The following is a 20,488-nucleotide window of genomic DNA, read 5'->3' as shown; positions in this document are numbered from 1 at the left end:
AGGCAACATGACACTTCTAATTTCTTTGCTATAATTTGCTGAAATTGTAATTCTTTTGCTCACACAACGATGAATCTGAAGTTTCTATTATAGTCTACGAGAAGAATTCCTATATAAACCCTCAAAATGGGGTGAGCCAGAACTCTGGGAGATGTTGCCAATGCTATTAGGGATGCTGTCTGATTTATTTTTGATTTTGCTGTCTATATGGAACTTTCTATTATTCTCTGCTGCCTTAATGGCAATGATTTTTTGCATCCGCATTTTACAATCCATGTACTATACTTTAAAATATTTGTAATAAATACTTTAAAATGTTCTAATTCTATCCAAGAACTCACTTAATGAGTCTGTCTTTACTTAATTGACTTATTTCTTTATATGATATTTTGTGCCTTATCTTGCTACACATTACCGCATAAAACCAAGATTTAATACTCCCCCTAATCCACTCAACCATGGGTGCGTTATTGAGATGACTTTTGGGGTGTGAGATTTGAGGGATTCACTGTGCCCATACTTTTTAGTTGTTGATAACTCTATTTAGTTGTTATTCCAGTACTAATGAGATGAAATTGTCCAGTCTACATCAAGGGGTGTTAAAATGAGCAGACAACAAAGCAACACTGCCACATTGTGCCACATAATTTACTCTTTCTTTCTGCATAATTTATTAAACACAGATGTACATAGTTGCAGCACCCCTGATTACAGGGCAGTGCTCATGGATCTACTATGGTACCACCCATCAACCAACAGTTGTAGGAAAGTGCAGTAGTAAAATTCACCCTAGAAACAGCTTCGATGCATCACAACATTAGTGTGCTATTAAGTGGATGAAAACTGGAAGCAGCAGATTCCACTCTAGTTGTGTAGAGATGTCATTACTCACAGGTATTTTCTGTTTATTCAATCTCCTTAGAAGGTGTATTTAAGGAGGGGATGGTGTGTCCTCCCCAACTGTAATAAGTTAGAGCATGTGCTGACTAGTACTCACTAGAGAAAGTAGTTTATCAACAAGCAATTTCTTATCTATACCTAAGTTGAGAATGTGGCTGCTTAATTGAGGATTCTTTCATGGTAGTATTTGTTCTGGGTTTGCAGTGGGAGACCGCGGAGTAGTGTGGGATATTTTGAGCATATGAATGCAACTTTATGTTCCCTATTCGCAAAGATCAGATTTATAGTCAGAAATTAATGTACTCACTTTCGCTATTATAACAGTATGAGGTATTATTATTATTAATATTTATAAGTTTTATATAGCTCTAGCTAGACCTGAAGGAATCAGAGCACTTTACATTAAAAAAAAAAATAGCGTAACTCTTTGGTCCCCAAGGTACGCGATCGTCGGCAGCACAGAGGTAGTCATACAGAAAAAAGAATATAAGAACAAAGCTTATCCCGGCAACAGAGAGTGGGTTATACAGGTTAGAAATGTCTTAAAAAGGCAAAGTAGGCAAACGTTAATAAATACACACAAGCTCATATATGTTTAGACATTAACAAACATTTCTAAGTGATATTCACACCCTGGATACAGGATAGAATGCTCCTGTTACCAGCTGGAGTAAATATATATTCATGGTAGTTATGGGGCGGGATCGCTCCCAAAATGTGTTGGGAGTGCAGGACAAGAGATGGCTACATGAAGAGTATAGCAAAAAAAAAAACAAGTGCAAATGCACATTCCCCAGGAATTTATACATGTATAAATGTACACCATGTATAGTAGAGGCTTATGAATGTCAGTTTACTTGGAAAGCCAAAACAGTTTGTTCCCTAGGAGTACTCATATACATTTTTTTTTTAAAACAATGATTGCCTACTTACTCCAAACTTTAGGTAAACATATGAGAGTAGATGTCTTTTTGGAAATCAGACCATCTGGTTTAAATATTAAAGGGTTTTGGGGTAAATCTAGAAGTTCTAGAAAGCTGGAAACTGTACCAGTGCTATGGCTCGCACAATGAGTTTATGTATGGTGCTCAAAACACTGGGTGTAAACTCATAACAGTATCCTCTGCACAGATAATGTAGGATGTGTTGCTCTGAAATGACAGCTTCGAAGCAAAGAATCATGTCGGACTGAGTACCGCAAACTGGTTTCTGCATTTTAGACCAGAAAGTATGACGGGATATATTTCCATTCTAAAGTCAGTGTAAGGCTGGAGTATGACCATTTGGGTCGAAGATTCTACAACTATACCTTAAAGCAGTTGGCAATAAATGTAATGAAGCCTGAGCCAAACTAGTAATGTACTACCCTGCAAGATGTAGGAGGAGACTTTGATTGGATTTAGGCTTACTCCTACAGCATAAGATAGAGGACAATATTTGTTTCATATTGCTCATTTTGTGAACTTAATTTCTGTAGTCCAAATTTTAAAGAAGAGCCATGGAGGAAGCAGGCTAGTTTCACTTTATATAGGAAATTATGTATATATCGGAATGAGAGAATTAAATCTCTCAGGTGAACATTATGGAATTGGAATCGAACGGCCAAAAGAACATATTTTGTCTCACAAACTATTACACGTCAAAGACATTCATACAGCTATCTGTCCTTTAATATTCCAAAAATGAGCAAATATTTTTTAGCTAAGTGTCATCATTTATTGGTTTAAATATATGGATTACCTTTTTATGTGATTCCTTATCATTGCCTATTATTCAATTGTCTCAGTATTGTGGAAGGAAGAAAATATGTAATCATTGCATTAGGAACAATGTGAGTCAATCCAATTCTCAGTCATTCACATTAACCTGGGCATAATAGATGTTTCGAAGGACACCGTGGCACTACTTTGATCATTCTCTTATCTGTCCAAAGCTTAATGAATTAAATTTGAGTATAACTTTTTCAATGATGTACGAGGTCATGAACTAGATTGCAACAGCCCAAATTGGTGATTAGATACATTGAGATTGGATAATATATTGATTATTTTCTCTGTGCCACATTGCTCACATAGTGAATTTGGTAATGCATATTGGAGGCAGTGGAGTTGCGTAATATAAATATTTTACTTGGTACATAATCTAGATTGTGGGTGGTATTGTCAATGTAGACGCAGTACAATGTGGGTTAGAGGAAGCTCATCCAGGAGCAACAATCGTATTGCTGTGAACACTGTAGTTGTAGGACAAGGTCAGCATGATAGATCTGTGAGGGATCTGACTCACTTTTTTATACTTTTGAGTGAGCATTGATGTATCCAGGTGGGTGGAAGGGCCGTAACGAACACCCTGCTGCCCCCCCTCCGTGCAGTGTGTCTCTCTAAAGCAGCTGCAGTGTGCAGCTTCCTCTGCGCTGACACCGGGCTGGCCAAGGACTGAAAAGAAAGAAAATAACGTATTTGTTTCTTTTCAGTCCGAGCCAGCCAGTTACCTTACTAGCATGGGTGGTGGGCCCCTGAGAGAGTGCATCCTTCACAGGGCACTGCATGGTTCAGAATGCAGAGGCAGCACAGAACTTACTGAAGTAGAAGTAGGGTTGCCATCATTCCCAGAGAAAAATGCCAGCCCGCCCTTCACATTTTAAGATTCTACAAAGACATGCATACAATCGTTAAGTAAAACATTATATGAAATAATCTGTATTCATTTTAACATTGCCTTTATGTCTTTGTTTACTTAAATTATCAGTCAAGGGTAATTAGAACTACTGTAGAAAACATTGTAAAGCGTTTTCTTCTTATATTAGCTATTTAAACAATGCACTGATAAGGGCAAAAACCATAAGGCCAAGACAGTAAATGCTAGTCACTGTAGGTGATTTCACAATGTTGCCGTTAAAGGATCTGATGGAAACCCAGGGTTCTTTTTTCCCTCTGTCATGCTTTGAAATACTTTAAGCAATATACCAAGGCAAAGTTAAAAGCAATATACAATTCATATAGTTTAAAAATGACTGACAAATATATACCAATTAAAGTGCAGTACTCAAAAATAAAAAAGGGACCAGCGTTACTGAAATATTTACAAGTGCTTTGTGAATTGTTATTTAACTAAAGTAAGGCCTCTGCAATACATTTTTAAAAAAATGTACATTTAATTTTTAAATAACCACATTAAGTTGCAGGATTCTAAACCAGGGATCTCAACCTCTCTCTTGTCAGATGCATCTGTTTTGTAAACCTGGCTCTTGTTATTTTTGCTTTTCCCATTATAGACAGGACTACAAGCACCAGAATGTAATGCATTAACTACTCGTAGCTGAAATGGAAAATTGTGATGTCATTGTGTAAGGTCTAATTTATAATTTCTTGTACAAATATGGAGCATGAAAGTCTTAGCCTTCATTGTTTCCACAAAGTCCATTTGTGCTTTCATACTGGTAGCTCCCATAGCAGGAACGTACACCAGCATTGATTATTTTAGTTTTCAAAATAAAATCCTTTCCTCGTGTATAACAAGGCAGTCATGCCAAGGAAGCACCTAAGGGACTGGAAGGAAGGGGACTAAGCACACGATGATAGTGGGCAGTTGATGATAGTGGCAGAAGACCCTATGGGATTTATTGCTTAAAGGGGAGTCATGATATTGTGAGAGGTCCAAATTAAGTCAATTTGAATTGCTAAGTAAAATTCCTGACAAAATTAGGGTAAGTTACCCCTAAAGGGTCCTTGAACGTGCTTCAGGGAAAATTCCTGCTACGTACGCATAAAAACTATCTGCTTGGGTCAAAGAAAATGCTTTCCCTAAGGTGTTAGTCAGAGTGTCACATGTAAGGCCTACAAATGTCAAACAACTGCTGCTGTAAGCAATGGTTTGTCACACCTAAGCTGAATTAAACTTGTTAGCCCTATTTTACTTAGTTAAACGTAGTCATGGTATCATCTGCTTATGCAATAAAGGAGAGGAGCTCTGTAGGGACATGTGATTTATTTTAAAACAAAGAGATGCATTGGGGGCGTGGCTTGCGCGCCGTTGCGAGATGGCGGATCGCGCTTGAGCTCCGTAAAGAGTGAGGGCCGACGGAGGCATTGCTGACGCTGAATATTGCCCCGCTCTGCGCAGAAGATGCTATCTTACATGGGAAACTGCCGTGCATGCTACGAGGGAGGTCTCTGGCGGTGAAGAGCGGCCAGAGTTCATTTATCGGCATTTTTAAGTGACGCTTCAGGCTTTCACGAGCGGCCGCCATTTTGTTTCTGCTGTGAGGGAGTTTTTCTCTCGCTTCTACAAGACGACGCTACTGGTCTATCCTGTCAGGAATGGAGGCATTCAGGAGCTGGTGACGTTATTTCATTTTTCTTGAGCTTATTTTGTTCTTTTTTTCTATCGCCTATTGCTGAGAGACCCACTGTGTGAACTTTTTGAGGTTTCTGGTCTTTTCCTCGTCGTCAAACGCACTGCCATTTCCTTATGTGAGGCTTTTTTGCTCTTGGCTTGATCCTGGTGGTTTTCGGAGTCGGTGCTTGACTACTGGCGCCTGTAGTACTTTTCGTGAGGTGTTCTTTCTGACTGGGATCGCCTGCGATATTTTATGCCCGGCTCTTTCTGATGCAAGTGCATGATTCCTTCCTGCCCATTTTTCCTCTCACACATTGAGGGTTTTACAACCCCTGGCATTCCTTGTCTCACTCTATCTGAGGAGGTGTATTTTGTTTCTGCTGAGGTGGTCTGCCCTATGGCTGAAAATATGGCCCCTTCACCGAATTCCAAAGACGTTAAGGAATCTAAAGCATCTCTTAAGAGGTCCAAACAGGTATCCCCAACACCTGAGTCTGCTCCTAAAGACACTAATTCGACTCTTGAGTCCATTCTGGCGCGCCTTAATGAGGTTTATGAGATTGCGCAGTCTACTAAGACCAATACAGATTTACTGCAAGTGGAGGTGTTAGCCATCAGGAATGATTTCAAGGCCCTTTCCCTTCGTGTCTCAGGTACAGAAGCTCGGATTAGTGGCGCAGAGGATACCATGCAAAAGCACTCTAGATCTCTCACGCAGGTAGAGCGTTCTATGGCAGCATTGAGGAGAGACCTCACTGAACAAGAGGATCGTAATCGTAGATCCAATCTGCGTATTTTTGGTCTTCCTGAAGATGTTGAGAAAGATGCATCTTCCATGATTGAGTTTCTTTATCAATGGATTCCGTCAACACTACAAATTTCTTTCCACAAAGATTTTGAACTGGAACGGGCACACCGTGTCCCCTCCTTTCGCCCCAAGTCTGCTACGCAACCAAGAGCGATAATTTTTAAGCCGCTGCGTCATCAACATACTGAGCAGATTTTGGCGCATATGCGGAAGGTTAGAGCTGTCTCTTGGAATGGCCATCGTATTTCAATTTCTCAAGACTTTGCCAGAGACACGGTGTTGAGGAGGAAAGGCTTTCTTAATCTCCGGAAGCGTTTGTCTGAAATGAATATTCCCTTCTCCTTTGCTGGTCCCTCAAAATTCCGCATTACTTTCAAGGGTCGTGTCAGAATTTTTGACGAACCTGCGGATTTGGCCTCGTTTCTGGATAATCAAATGGAGCTACAGATGGATCTTCAAACGGGGGCTTCACAGGCTCCTGGTTCTTCTGGCACCTGAGGCGGCTATACATAATGCATTGTCTTTAGTCTTTGTCAGATCTATTAGGTCTAGCTGCTTTTAGATCTGCGCAGTGGTCTTTATGTCCATTGGTCTTGACGTATTTTTGTCGTCTATTGGTGCTCCCTTAGTATCGTTATGGTGTTTTGGTCTTTAGTGTTGTTAGTTTTAGTGTATAAACCTTTCAATTTTTTGTGGTAACTTCTCTTGTTGGCGTGACTTCACTTTTGTCCGCGTAGCGTCCTGTTATTCATTGCCTCCCCAGTTTGTCTTTCGACGTATTAGGTCACGGTCCTTTTCCTTCCAGGGGTGTGTCTTCGGTATGTGCGTCGTTTTTTGTGGTAAATTTTGGTTTATCTTGTTCTGTTGTGGTCGTTCCTTTTGCTTCATGTTTGTTTTTTGTTACTTCGTACTTTATGGAGTAGGTCATTGCTTGTTCCTTTGCTTTCTCATTGTGTTGTTGTTTGGTTTGTTTAGGTGTTTTATTCATATATGTTTATTAAGTGTTTATTTATGGCTATACTTAGAGTCAGTATTGGTCGTTCATATAGTTGCTAGTTATACTTACTTTATTGTTTTTTTCATTGAGTGATTTGTTTACATTGTGTTACTATTTGTTTTTTTTCGAGTAGGTTAGTTTTTTATAGATGCTTTGTACTTGGCAGACATATGCCCCTCTTACCTACATGTTCACTTTCTTAGACATGCATATTTATCTTGCCAGTTTGTGTGTATATGGCTTTATTTATTCATGGCCAGTTATCTTTAAGTTTGTATATAGATTTTTCATATTTATATATAGTATTAGGTCTCTTATCTAGCTGCCATAAGGGTTTCTCTGTCTGTTATATGATAAGATGCTACCTACCGTTTTTTATTATGTTTCACTTATTTTTCCCATATTGTTTCATATAGATACCTACTTTATTGACTTTCTCATTGCGTGATTTGATTACATTGTGTCATTAACTGTTTTTTTTCGAGTAGGTTAGTTTGTTTTAGAGATGCTTTGTTCTTGATAGATTTATGCCTCTCTTATCTACATGTTTACTTATTTAGCCAAGCATATTTATTCTACCAGTTTGCGTGTATATGGCCTTATTTATTCATGCCAAGTCATCTATGAGTTTGTATATAGACTTTACATATTTATATTTAGTACTAGGCCTCTTATTTAACTGCCATAGGGATTCACTGATTGCTATATTGATAAGATGCTATATACCGTTTTTTATTATATTTCACGTATTTTTCCCATATTATATCATACAGTATGCTTTAGAGTGTATTTCTTCTTTTCTTTTCATTATGGTCCTTTTTCTTTTGTTGGAGTCCGCTTTGGTCTGGTTCTACCTAATACTATTGTTCTCTCTTAGTTCTCTTTTCACCAGCTCTTAATGCCTGATCGTGCTTTCTTTTTCTCTCTTTTCTGCTCCTACCGTTCTCTATGATTTATTTTAGTTGTTATCTATACATTAATTTGGTCAAATGTGTTGCCTTTACAGTTTCTCATTTCGCTTTGTCTTCTAATAAGTGATACTTATCTCCGGTTCTTAGCTTTTAGATAGTGCCTTCCTTTTAAATGTATAACCGGTTATGCACTGCTCTGGGGCTTTTTATGCTGTTGATGTTATTTCTCCTGTTGGCCCCTCGCTCTTTCTTCCATGTCCCCCCTTGTATGAATTTGGTCTTTTTCAGACCTGCCGGATTGGCTCTTCTCTCTCTCTTTCTCTGTACTCTCCTGCTTTCTTTTTCCTCTTCTTTCCTTTCTTCTCTTCGGATTTCCTCTTTGGTCTCACCCTGTGTTGTGCTGGCTGTTGATGTCTGCTGGTTAGCCCTCCTGGTTGTTGCGCTTCATTTGCCACATATGGAATATCTTTTTTTCCTGATAATGGTTCTATGTCTGGACTAAATATACTTTCCCTTAATGTTAAAGGGTTAAATCATCCAGTCAAAAGGTCAAAGATTTTGGATTACTGTAAATCTCTTTCTTCGGATCTCGTCCTTTTTCAGGAGACAAAGCTCTCTGCCAAGGAGGCGTTGTTTCTGAAGAAAGAGTGGGTCTTTGATGTTGCTTGTTCAGATGCTTGTGGTAAAAGGAATGGAGTAATTACCTTAGTTTCTAGACACTCTGGCTTATCTATCGTTTCCTCTGAACAGGATACGGAGGGGCGTTGGTTACTATCTAAGTTGTCCGATGGTAATGCTGACTTATTTGTCATGAATATTTATGCCCCCAATAAGGATGACCCGGCCTTTTGGAATGCGATTACCAAAAAGCTCGAGGATACTCCTCACTCTGGTAATCTTATTGTAGGTGGTGACTTTAACTTGCCAATGGACCCTATCTTGGATAGGAATTCTGCCTTTAACTTTCGTCCCCCTAAAGCACACAAACAAATGATTAATATGTGCTCTCTTACCCATCTTCAGGATGTATGGCGTCTTCATAATCCCACTGGTAGTGACTTTTCCTTTTTTTCTTCCCCTCATTCGTCCTTTTCACGCATTGACTATCTTTTGGTTCATTCTTCTCTGGTTCAATTTTCTTCTTCTCCGCTTATTCATCCTATTTTAGTTTCTGACCACGCCGCAGTCACATTTTCTCTTACCTCCTTTGTCCCTAGGGCACGAGCTCGCTCGTGGAGACTCAACACAGAAATTTTACATGATGAGTCCTTGGTGCGAGAGTTTTCCAATGACATTGAGACTTTTTTTATTGAGAATGTTGGGTCAGTCAGCTCCCCTGTTGTTCTCTGGGACTCTTTTAAATGTACTTTTCGTGGTCAGGTCATTAAATGTATGTCGAAGAGAAACGCTGCCATTAAAAAGGAACTCACGGACTTAGCAGATGAGATCAAACGTCAGGAATCCCTTTTCCGCCACTCTCAGAACAAGACCTACCTCCAATCTATTAAAAATCTAAAATATTCATACAATTCTATAGTCACTAAGAGAGCTCATATTGGCCTGCAGGCTCAGAAATCTAAGAGACTGCTGTTAAGAAATCGTGCGGGCAAGATTCTTGCTGCCACTTTAAAGTTCCAGGAATCTTCTTGTAACACTTTCCAAATTCCTTCTATTACTGACCAGCTTGGTAGGAAAAAATTTCAAACTGCAGAAATCCTTGAGGTGTTCCGCGATTTTTATAACAATTTGTATACCCCGTCGGCTCAAGCTTCTTTTGAACAATGTCAGGAGTTCTTGAAGTCGGTTCCTTTGAAAGTTGTTTCGGAGGAAGATAATCAATCATTAAACTGCCCGATTACTGCTGATGAAATCATTTCCGCGATTAAAGCTACTCGGTCTGGTAAAGCTCCTGGTCCCGATGGATATCCTATTGCGTTTTATAAAACCTTTATTCCCGTGATTGTCCCGAAACTCCAATCCGTTTTTGATGCGTTTATTAAGGATGGCTCTGTGTCTGGTTCTGCGGCGGATGCTACTATTGTAGTTATCCCCAAAGACGGGAAGGATCACGCAGATCCCAAAAATTTTCGTCCCATATCCCTCCTTAACATGGAAGCCAAGATCTTTGCTAAAATTTTAGCTAAACGATTAGAGTCCTTTATTCCTCATTTGGTTCATCCCTCCCAAACAGGTTTCGTAAAGGGGCGTCTTGCACGGGATAATATTCGTACTTTTTGTCACATTCTTGGCGCCGCTAAACGGTCTAATCTTCCGGCGGCAGCCTTGGCCCTTGACGCTGAAAAGGCCTTTGATAAGGTCTCTTGGCCTTTTCTACGAGCGGTCCTACGTGCACACAATCTTGGTGACTCCTTTATTCGTATGGTTATGTCTCTGTACTCCCGACCTAGAGCTAATATACGGGTGAATGGTGCTACGTCTTCCTTTTTTAACCTTTGTCAGGGCACTAGACAAGGATGCCCTTTGTCCCCTCTCCTATTTTTGTTGTCCATTGATCCTCTCCTCAGAATGATTGACTCGCATCCAGATATTAAAGGGTTCTCTTTTGGGTCTCATCAGATAAAAACTGCGGCATATGCAGATGATGTTCTCATTTTTTCTGATGATATTGCTCTGGCCATCCCCGCTATTTCGGATACGATTGCTCTTTTTTCAAAAGTTTCAGGATACACTCTGAACAAAGATAAGACAGAGATGTTTCCTTTAAATGCTTACTGCTTCTCCTCTCATATGGGCTCGGCGGGCTTTAAATGGCAATCCCAACACTTAAAGTATCTGGGTATCTATTTTTGTTCCACCTTATATGCTACGGCTTCTTATAATGAATCCCAAACTATTCTTAAGGTGAGACGTCTTTTAGAGAATTGGTCTCCGAAGCATATTTCTTGGTGGGGCCGTATGCAAACTCTAAAAATGATGATCACTCCTATTATTAATTTTGTTTCCTCTATGCTTCCAGTAAGGCTTTCTGATTCCTTTTTCCATGAACTTGATCTGCTTACTTCTAAATTTTTATGGAATGATAGAAGGGCTAGGATTGCTTATAAATTTTTACGGAAATCTTATGATATGGGGGGCTGTAATTTTCCTGATTGGGGGAAATATCAAACTGCTTTTCTGGCGTCCCAGGGTGCCCTTTGGTTTTCTTCCCCATCTATTCATGCTCCAGCTTGGTTGACAATAGAACAGGAACTGGCCTCCCCTCTTCCGACTGCATCTTTTTTGACCACAAACACCCTTTCTATTCCATTTTCTCGCTCTATTATTTTAGACACTATTGCTGCGGTTCATAAGGTTGATAAGAGGGTAGCAGTTCCAATACATAAAACTAGATGGTCATCTATTTGGCGCAATTCTAAAATCAAAATTAATATTGACCCTGAGTTGATGTCTTACTGGGCTGGGAAAGGTGTCTCACTTGTTAAACATCTCTATGATTCCAACAATGATCCTTCCCCTTTCTCATCCCTTGCTCAACATTTTTCTTTATCTAATTTAGATTTTTATACTTTTCTTAAGATTAAGGTTGCACTTGCTAAAGTACACCTTCATCCTTCTTCCCCGCTGATTACGCTCTTTCAGCTTTGGATCAGGACTGGTCATGTTGCGTCTCGGATTTATAAATTTTTATCGTCCTCTACACTCCCTTCCCATACTGTCACACAGCAAAAATGGTTACATCATTTTGATCATACTGTCACTGCTCATATCTCTTCTGATACCTGGCAAGATATTGGTAAATTTTCTCTTCGTAACAAAATTGCCCCTTCTCTAACGCAGTCTAAGTTTTTCTCTATTAATCTTCTTCATTGGACTCCCAGTCGTCTGTATTCACTCAATCTCAAAGAAGACAATTTATGCTGGAGTTGTGGGCTTCTACCAGGCGATTTTCAACATATGTTCCTTGATTGTTCCCTTCTCCAACCCTTTTGGGATTTAGTTCACAAACACCTTATGCTCATCTTTAACATCAAATTCCAACTGTCTCTTCCATTAATTCTTTTGGGTCCGTTGGCGGCCCCAGTCCCTCTGCCTTTAGATCCCATGGAGCTCCAGTTGTTGGACCTCTTGTTAACTATTGCAGTCAAAGTAATTCTCATGGAGTGGAAATCCTTTTCGTCTGTCTCTTACCATACTTGGTGGGCCTGGGTTTCCTTTCTACGAAGTGCTCATACGTCAGTGGATCATGCTCATCTTTCTCCTTCTATTTCCTCTGGTGTATGGGAAGCCCTAGATTCATACATGAAGTTGGCCTCTGAAGGGGTGGTGGAACAATATCCCTTTGATTTGTCTGGTTAGTGTTGTCTTGTGTGTTGGGTGTTTCCTCTGGAAATCCTCTCCTCTTCCTTTCCTTCTCTTTGTCTCTCTTTTTCTTTCCTCTTCTCTTTCCTATTCTTTCCGTCTTTTCTTTCTTCCTTTCTTCTCTTCCCTCTTCTCCCTAATTTGCCATCTGTAGGTGATACTTTTGATATATATCTTTGCCAGACATCATTTTGGGTCTTCCCTCCTTAAGTATTTATTTATCTGATGTCTGCAGATTAATGAATGACAATGAATTGCTCTCCTACCAATTAATTGTATATCAATGTATTTATTATCTTATTGTCTGATATCAATTGTATCACTTTGGTTTATATCTTATGTGTCATATTTGCGCTTTTAAAATAATAAAATTCTTTTGAAATGAAAAAAACAAAGAGATGCATTGAATTGGGGACCACATCTCTCACACTGACTGTGTACCCCTCAAAAAAGCTATTTAATTTTTTTTACCATGGCCATTGAATTTATGCAGCAAGGAAGGACCAAATTATGCATCAAGAAAAGGCAAATTATGTGACATAATGTGCCACATTTTGTGTTAGTATTACTTTGTAATTTTGCCATTTTTTAACACGTTGACACCTACCTGGGCAAAAGGTTTCCTAAATGTGTACCAGTTTAACATAAAAATATAGCAAAAAGCAACAGAGAGGAGGCCGGCCAACATTTTCATAGGGCTTTCTACTGAACAGCAACATATGTCACTTAGATTTTAGTAACGTTTGAACCGTTTGAGTTAGAAGCCAATTTAGATTTGCTAAAATCTGTAGCTTATGCAGCAGATGCTGAGTTAGGTAGCAAATGCATAAGAATGTGAAAAATGACCCTGTCTGAAAATTGCATAATTTCAGTGGCCCTGTTCCAAAACAGCAATTACCCATAATACCCATGTCTGCGACGGCTATTAAGTAAATCTGCATTATGTTTGCTATGCGTTATCATATGCGATGTTTAACTTACCACTAGGCAGACTATCATTGGTATCCCTAGAAATGAACTTTAGGGGGACACACTTTAAGTCACGGATGAACTGGTGCTACAACTGGGCACTCAGAATAAGGTATTAAATGGAAAGGGGAACTGTCAGTTTAATAGAATCGGAGCTCGAAAAATGTATGGTAGATTAACTTGCTCTACCAAAATACAGATAACTTGCTTAATCTTCACCTTTTAGTGACTAGATTTGATTTGCATCTGCACATCCCTTACAAACCTACTCCCGTATTTAGGCCACAGTGAGGGGAACATTAGCTCAGCCCCTAAAGTTACACTTTTTAAGTAAAAATATTAATAATAGTATAATAATTATCTCTATGAACACAACTTGGTTTTCAGTGTGCCTGCATGTAGGAGATGCTCATTCCACAAGGATAACTTTTTTCTCTTTGACGCTAAAAGGTATCATGGAAAGTCCTGCTGATGTCAAAAGTGAAGTATATTCTACAGGGTGGCTGGCGACCGCGAAGGATTGGCATTGTAGGGGGCCTCACTCACCATTCCTTGCAAGGGGACCACTAAGGTTTTCTTATGCCGCTGATGGGTGGAGGAGGATCATGAGTTTCTGGCAGAATTGCTCATAATTGAATAAGGATGAGGCGAGATGGAGACTATTGTCAATCAGTCCAGTCACCTCGATAGCCCATCCCTTATTCATAGGAGATCGCCTCCCACCTGGCAGAAGCAAAACTGGTTCTCCCCACCACTGTGACTGGCTGACAGCATCCTGGGAATGATCAAGAGAAGTGCTCTGTGGCGTCTCATAACCAAAACAGTCATTGCTAAGGCTGCCCTTTGTTCTGCCAACCAGGGCCTGTTTTTTGGCAGGGGCTCCCCACCACTGTGACTGGCTGATAGCATTTTGGGAATGATTAAGAGAAGTGCTCTGTGGCATCTCATAACCAAAACAGCCAGTGCTAAGTCTGTCATTTGTTCTACCAACCAGGGCCAGCTTTTGGCAGGGGTGAGCTACGCCTCGGGCACCAACATTTTGATGAGCACACTGACTTGTCTGCATGAAGATTGAGCATGCGGGGGTGCCCCTGTGACCAAACTTCAGTGATTCTGCTTAAACTGCTTTTAATCTTTTAATATGCTGCAGGTACAGTGTTCAGCACCTATAAACTCTCACAATTCCCCTGCCATATCGCTCCCACCCCCAACTTTCCTACGTGTTGCTTCTTGCTTTAGTGACTAGCCAGAGCCAGGCAGTCACATTTGGTTCCACCTGGGGCGCCAACTGAGCAAAGTCAAGCTCTGCTGCCAACTGTTCCTGTCCACTCTCAGATAGCGAATCCCTGCTAAATGGTCAGCAGTTTACATCTCCTTATTTTCTCTGGCCTTGGTGGCAGACCATAGTCTCCTGAGCCATGGTCATTAAGTCTCCCAGCCAAGAATGTGCATTCCAATTCTGGATGTGGGATGAGCGGCAGACCTAATTTAAGCCAGTCCTAGCTCAGGCAGCCTAAAGTACATTTTTACTAAGTTAGTTTTGCACTCAAGGCATTCAAAATGGATTTCATGATTAAATCTGATATTGATAATTAATTGAGAAATATATATGAAGGGCTAATGAAATTAAGTTTGTTAATTACACCAAGGCCTAGCATATGGAAAATGTAGCTCGGCCTACAAAATGAAGTAGCTTTTAGGCCTTCAGTTACTGTGAGGGCACCATTTTTAAATAGATAGTGTTCCACTTTTTTATACATAATGCCACATACATTGTGGGTTTACCAGTGTACACAATAGGGGTGATATTTCTAGATATAAAAGTAAGTTTTACTACATGGTGAGGGCACTTTACTTGCCAAGTTTAACTGCAGTACCTTTAAACTGCAGTTGAGCCATAGCTCAGTGATGCTGGGGCCAGCCATTTATTTTTGCCACATATGTGGGTTGTGTAAATTCACACTTCATCCCACATAAGACCTTTAACTGCCATTAATGCATTTTCTATGCTATCTACTATGACATTACAGGTAAGTTAAACAAACAAATTGGGTGAAATCAATTTAGCAATATCATTTTAGGGCCAGAGCACACACTCTAGAGATCTGGGGTGAACAGGCAGAAAAGATGAATTTGCTACAGAGGGCAAATATGATTTATAAAACACTGATGTCTCTTCCATTTGCACGGCTAGGTGCAAAATATTTTTGGGGGAAACACATTTAAGGATTCAAATTGGGGGGAAAAATGAAGGATTTAAGATTAATTTATACTGATTACAAAGGATTGTATCTTCAACCTTGTGCTTGTCATGCAATTTGAAATGTTGGTGCCTCTCAAAAGCCCAAGTACAAGGTATTTTTACATTTACTCTAGGCTGGAACAGAAGCATTTTGCAAACTGTTTCAATAGCAAGCAGTGTATAAATACTGAATTTCGCCTGTGTATCTGTGTTTGTGTGTGTGCACATGATTTGTCCAGGTCAGTATAGGAAATAACTGAATACTTTGCAAGTGGGGAGGCAGGCTGGCTGGGGCCCCCTCTCGCTCCGAGTTTTGCCGCGGCATTTCTCCCTTGATAGAACATCAGAAATGGATATCAGACCCTAGTGGAGAATAGATTAATTTGCCTTTTTCAATGGCGTTGCTAGTGGGGGATGTTTTGTTCTGATAAATGAAGATTTATGTTTATGGTAGCACAGTAAGATGTAATCAGGTTTTTATGCGCTGACACTGTGTAATCCGTGAGACGATGTGTTTATATTTGCATAATATTTCCCAGCATCGCATTCTGTTTGGTGTCTGCTGAGGAAGAAATGAAGAAACCTGTGGTTACTATATTTTGTTAACTGTGAACAGCCATTATCTATCTATCTATCTATCTATCTATCTATCTATCTATCTATCTATCTATCTATCTATCTATCTATCTACCCGTGTCTCTATCTGTCTGTCTATCTATCTATCTATCTATCTATCTATCTATCTATCTATCTATCTATCTGTCTATCTGTCTATCTGTCTATCTGTCTATCTGTCTATCTATCTATCTATCTATCTCTCTCTCTCGCTGTCTCTCTATCTATCTATCTATCTATCTATCTATCTATCTATCTATCTATCAATCTATCTATCTATCTATCTCACTCTCTCTCTCTCGCTGTCTCTATCTATCTATCTATCTATCTATCTATCTATCTATCTATCTATCTATCTATCTACCTGTGTCTCTCTCTGTCTATCTATCTATCTATCTATCTATCTATCTATCTATCTATCTATCTATCTATCTCACTCTCTCTCTCTCGCTGTCTCTCTCTCTCTCGCTCTCTCACGATCTCTGTATCGATCTATCTATCTATCTATCTATCTATCTATCTATCTATCTATCTATCTATCTATCTATCTATCATCTACCTGTCTCTCTGTCTGTGAATGGCAGTGACTGTACACATATATTTCCATTTCTTCTCCACACGATCCATAAAGCCCAGTTCTGAAACTAATTAACCCATGCATTCATTGTTCATTGAAAAAGCTGTTCGACGACTTGTTTCCCATAAACAAGGCCAGTTGAATAACGTGTAGTCACAATACAGTTTCCCCAGCAACAACACCAACCTTTCATTTCTCTTCTATACTTTTCCGTCCCATTATCATAAAAAGAAAACTGCCCTGTAGTCGGCCATTTATGCACATTATGTGAACATCACGAAATGTTCTTTTATGTGTTGATCTAAAAGAAGCCAATGCTCAGCGCACTGTCATTTATGTCAGCATTCTCCCTTGCATTACAGCGTGGAAAAACAGCATGACCCCACAGATGGCAATTTAAGTGAGCATGTCTTTAGAAATGTGGCAGCATGTCTCAAAATGTGTTTCCTGCATTGCAAGCTGAAGCAGAATGCACTTCTGTAGGGTGCCTACTTGACCTTACGTGGACTGTGCGCCCTTTTTGTGTCGTTTCACTGTTTGTATTTACTAGTACAGCTCCCTGTGGGTGGAAAGCCATTTTACTTTAATATTGTACATTGTACATCCATCTAATAAATTCGAATACTGATAGCATGGAAGTATCTTTGAAATGATCAGATAGCTTTGTGATACAAAAAAGTGTTTCTATCTATGATTGTCCCCCATTTGCTCAAGGGAACACATGTTACACATTGTTCAGTTCAATTCAATTAATATATTTTTAGATTCAGACACATCTCTTGGCATGAAACGTACATTCATTTTTATTAGCACAAATATGAATTCAATGCCGTCTGCTTTTTAGTTCAGCTTAACAGTGTCCTGAGAGAATTCAACAATATTTTCCTTAATTCATCGAATCTATTTTAAATCTAGCGCTGGCTAATTGTCACTGATTGGGTGTGTATCTACATCACAACCTCAGGACACCATGGGAGCAAGTCCAAGTTATACTCTCTGAGATACCCACCCTTTACTTCCAACCCTACATTGACCTGCATCCAAAAAGTTTGATGCTCCACCAGGGCAGATTACATCTTTGTGGGGTTATGCCAGTCCCAATGAAATGCTTGTCTTTCTGCCACATGGACTACCTTCTTGAGTATTTGTAGAAGACACTTCTACAACTAGGGACTTCTTCTGTCATCATCTTGTAAGGAACGCCTATATATGTATTAGTTCACAGAGTGTCCAGTTCTAAGACATACTTGAACACCAGTTGGCACAGGCTGTCAACCAGTCACCCACAGGAGGAGCACAGGTTCAAACATGACCACCGCCAGGTTCTCTTACACGTAAATCTCTTTATTGACTAAAGATCTCGTTCCACCTCTCAATTCTCTAGTTGTGCTCTTTTGGGGTAAATGAAGCACACATGACTACCACCTCTCTAACAATCTGAAATATAACACAGCCTCTACAACAAAAACAATAAGGGTAAAGGATGCGGGGAGTGGAGGGTTATTATCCTCTTCCTGCACTGAAAAAATGTCTCTTTATTCCAGTGGCTACTAAGTCAAGAAGAAAGGAAAATGATGGGGGAATCACTTGTATTTGCACCGGACACTCGTGAAGGTTTAGTCATTCCCATCCCTGAATATCAAACTTTGTGCACATTTCCACTGAAGCTTCAAACAAAAAAGCCCAAGAATACAAGAAACGTCACTTCCCTCTTGCCAGTGACCCTCTTATGTATATTGTCTTTGAAAACGTAGATGCAGCATATGAGCTACATTTTGACCAAACTTAGTCATAAGGGTGAACATATATTTGTGTTAATTTAATATTAGGTTATCTAATTACCATCATACCTTGAGTATGGAATCTTAAAAATCGTGGACAGTGCATCACTTGTACCATTTAAATGGCCCTGGTCCCTAAAAGCTAGACAACATAATAGTTATTAACAACATGGTGCCAATTTTATAACCTCCCTGAAGTACTTCAGAGAGGGAAGAATATGCAGCAATTCGCTTACTGTAATATTTTGTTACACAGAGCCTTGAAAGCATATCTAGTAAAGATCAGACCCTGAAACTGTAATATCTCTCATCTCCCACTGACCATCTAAATTTCTCTTGTAGCCTTTTGCGAGTGTCAGAAATGTGCAATACTGGCCTGATGGAATATGGGGGCATATTTGCATCAGATTACTTGCGCCTGACCAAATTCCCTAACGACGCCATGGATGCATACAGTGCTCCATGGAAATACAGTGCCCAAGGTGCAAGGATTCACGGATCCGTTAGAAATTCTGATGCATCTTTTGGCTCTAAAGTGACGCATTGTTGGAGTTGGTCATAAGACTGATGTGACTCCAGCAATGCGTCAGAACATAAAGGGGAATTCCATGTTAAAAGCCCTGCGTCAATCCTTATGCCTGGTTTAAGAAGGTGAAGGGATTTTGACGGAGTGAAAAGCTGCAAATTTCTCTCTGTCAGTTCTACGTGGCTTTTATCGCTTGTATACATTTTACCTGGTGCAGGTATAATGTGACGCAGACCTCTGCAAACTGAAAGATTGGGACCAATGCCTCAGTTTGTAAATATGGAGCAATGTGGAGCACTGATTGAGCCGCCGGCGAGTTGAAAAAACATGGCGCTGCAGCAGCGCTAGCTCTATTGTTTCTGCTGGTGATAACCATATATATTGTCCACCAAAATTGCTGCGATATTCAAAATATTTTGAAAATGGCTACTGACATTGTTAACAACGGTCTTTACAATTCAACTATATTTTCCAGCCATGTTGCATACCAGAGCATATGAATTATAAACTGTGAAATTAAAAATAGTTGGCGAATATTAACTTTTCATATCAACTGAAATTGAGGCGGTATTCAAATTAAAGGAGTGCTAAAAAAAAAAGTGGTAGCTAGTATCAAATATTTTGATCAAAAAATTATTTTATAATAATAAAAATAATTATATTTTACATTTTTGCCACCCGTAGCTTAAATATGCAACCTCTTTCCAGTAATGGGGACATATTTAGCTTCATTAACCAAACATTACCTGACAAAATGCGAACCTCGGCTTCATTTCCAGTCCTTGAACTGCCAGGATTTTTGGCCAGACACCGATAGCTCCCACTGTCTCCTGCCTGAATTCTGCTGATTTGTAATGCTCCCGAGGGCAAGACAACCAATCGCGTGTCGTCTGGGCTGAAGATCATATCCTCCTGGTCCTTCTGCCAGGACACCGTGGGCATCGGTTCTCCGACCACTTCACATTTCAGCAAAGCTGTGTCCCCCAAGAAGGCTGTGACTGACTCTGTCTGGGAAAGGAAACGCAATGGCCCTGCAAGTCCAAAAGGAGAAAACTCAATTAAAGGCACAGAATAGCTGCGTATTTTACATCCTCATTTTCAGGTGTACCTAATCACTTTACCTCTATATGAGCATTCACCAGTACCTTCTTAAATAGTATGGCAGTGGAGAGACTCACAGTTCAATTTAAGTGACGAGTGAAATATTTAATACATTTGTACTTTCCCAGGTAGCTATTAAGTTTCGTGTTCACTCAATACTTGTGGAAATAATCAGGTTTAGATCGACCTTTGTGTGTAGATTTTTTTTTTTTTTTTAGTAATCTTTTTATTAACATTGCTCATCTCAACATACAATGCAGGACAATCAACAAGATTCATGTGTTAGAATTGCGATTGAAAATACAACAAAGGAACTCCACTGACTTTTCTAGGTACTGGAGGAAAAACAACTATATACATTCCCTTCATTAAGGAGGCCAACATTTCACAACATACAATGGGA

At 39.7% G+C, this 20,488-nt stretch overlaps 1 protein-coding gene across 5 annotated transcripts in view; it reads right to left on the bottom strand.

Moving 5' to 3' along the window:
• Positions 1-20,488, bottom strand: part of DCC (DCC netrin 1 receptor) — a 1,201,728-nt gene that overhangs the window by 639,174 nt on the left and 542,066 nt on the right. For all 5 annotated transcript variants that reach the window (XM_085629855.1, XM_085629864.1, XM_085629892.1 and 2 more), the window contains exon 3: positions 19,731-20,015. In XM_085629855.1, coding sequence (XP_085485981.1) covers positions 19,731-20,015 — 285 coding nt within the window. The remainder of the gene's footprint in view (positions 1-19,730; positions 20,016-20,488) is intronic.

Source organism: Triturus cristatus, chromosome 2_1 (genome assembly GCF_964204655.1).
Source record: "Triturus cristatus chromosome 2_1, aTriCri1.1, whole genome shotgun sequence".
Classification (NCBI taxonomy): Eukaryota; Metazoa; Chordata; class Amphibia; order Caudata; family Salamandridae; genus Triturus; species Triturus cristatus.
Note: the sequence above shows the minus strand (reverse complement) of the source record. Positions and strands in the feature narration are given on the sequence as shown.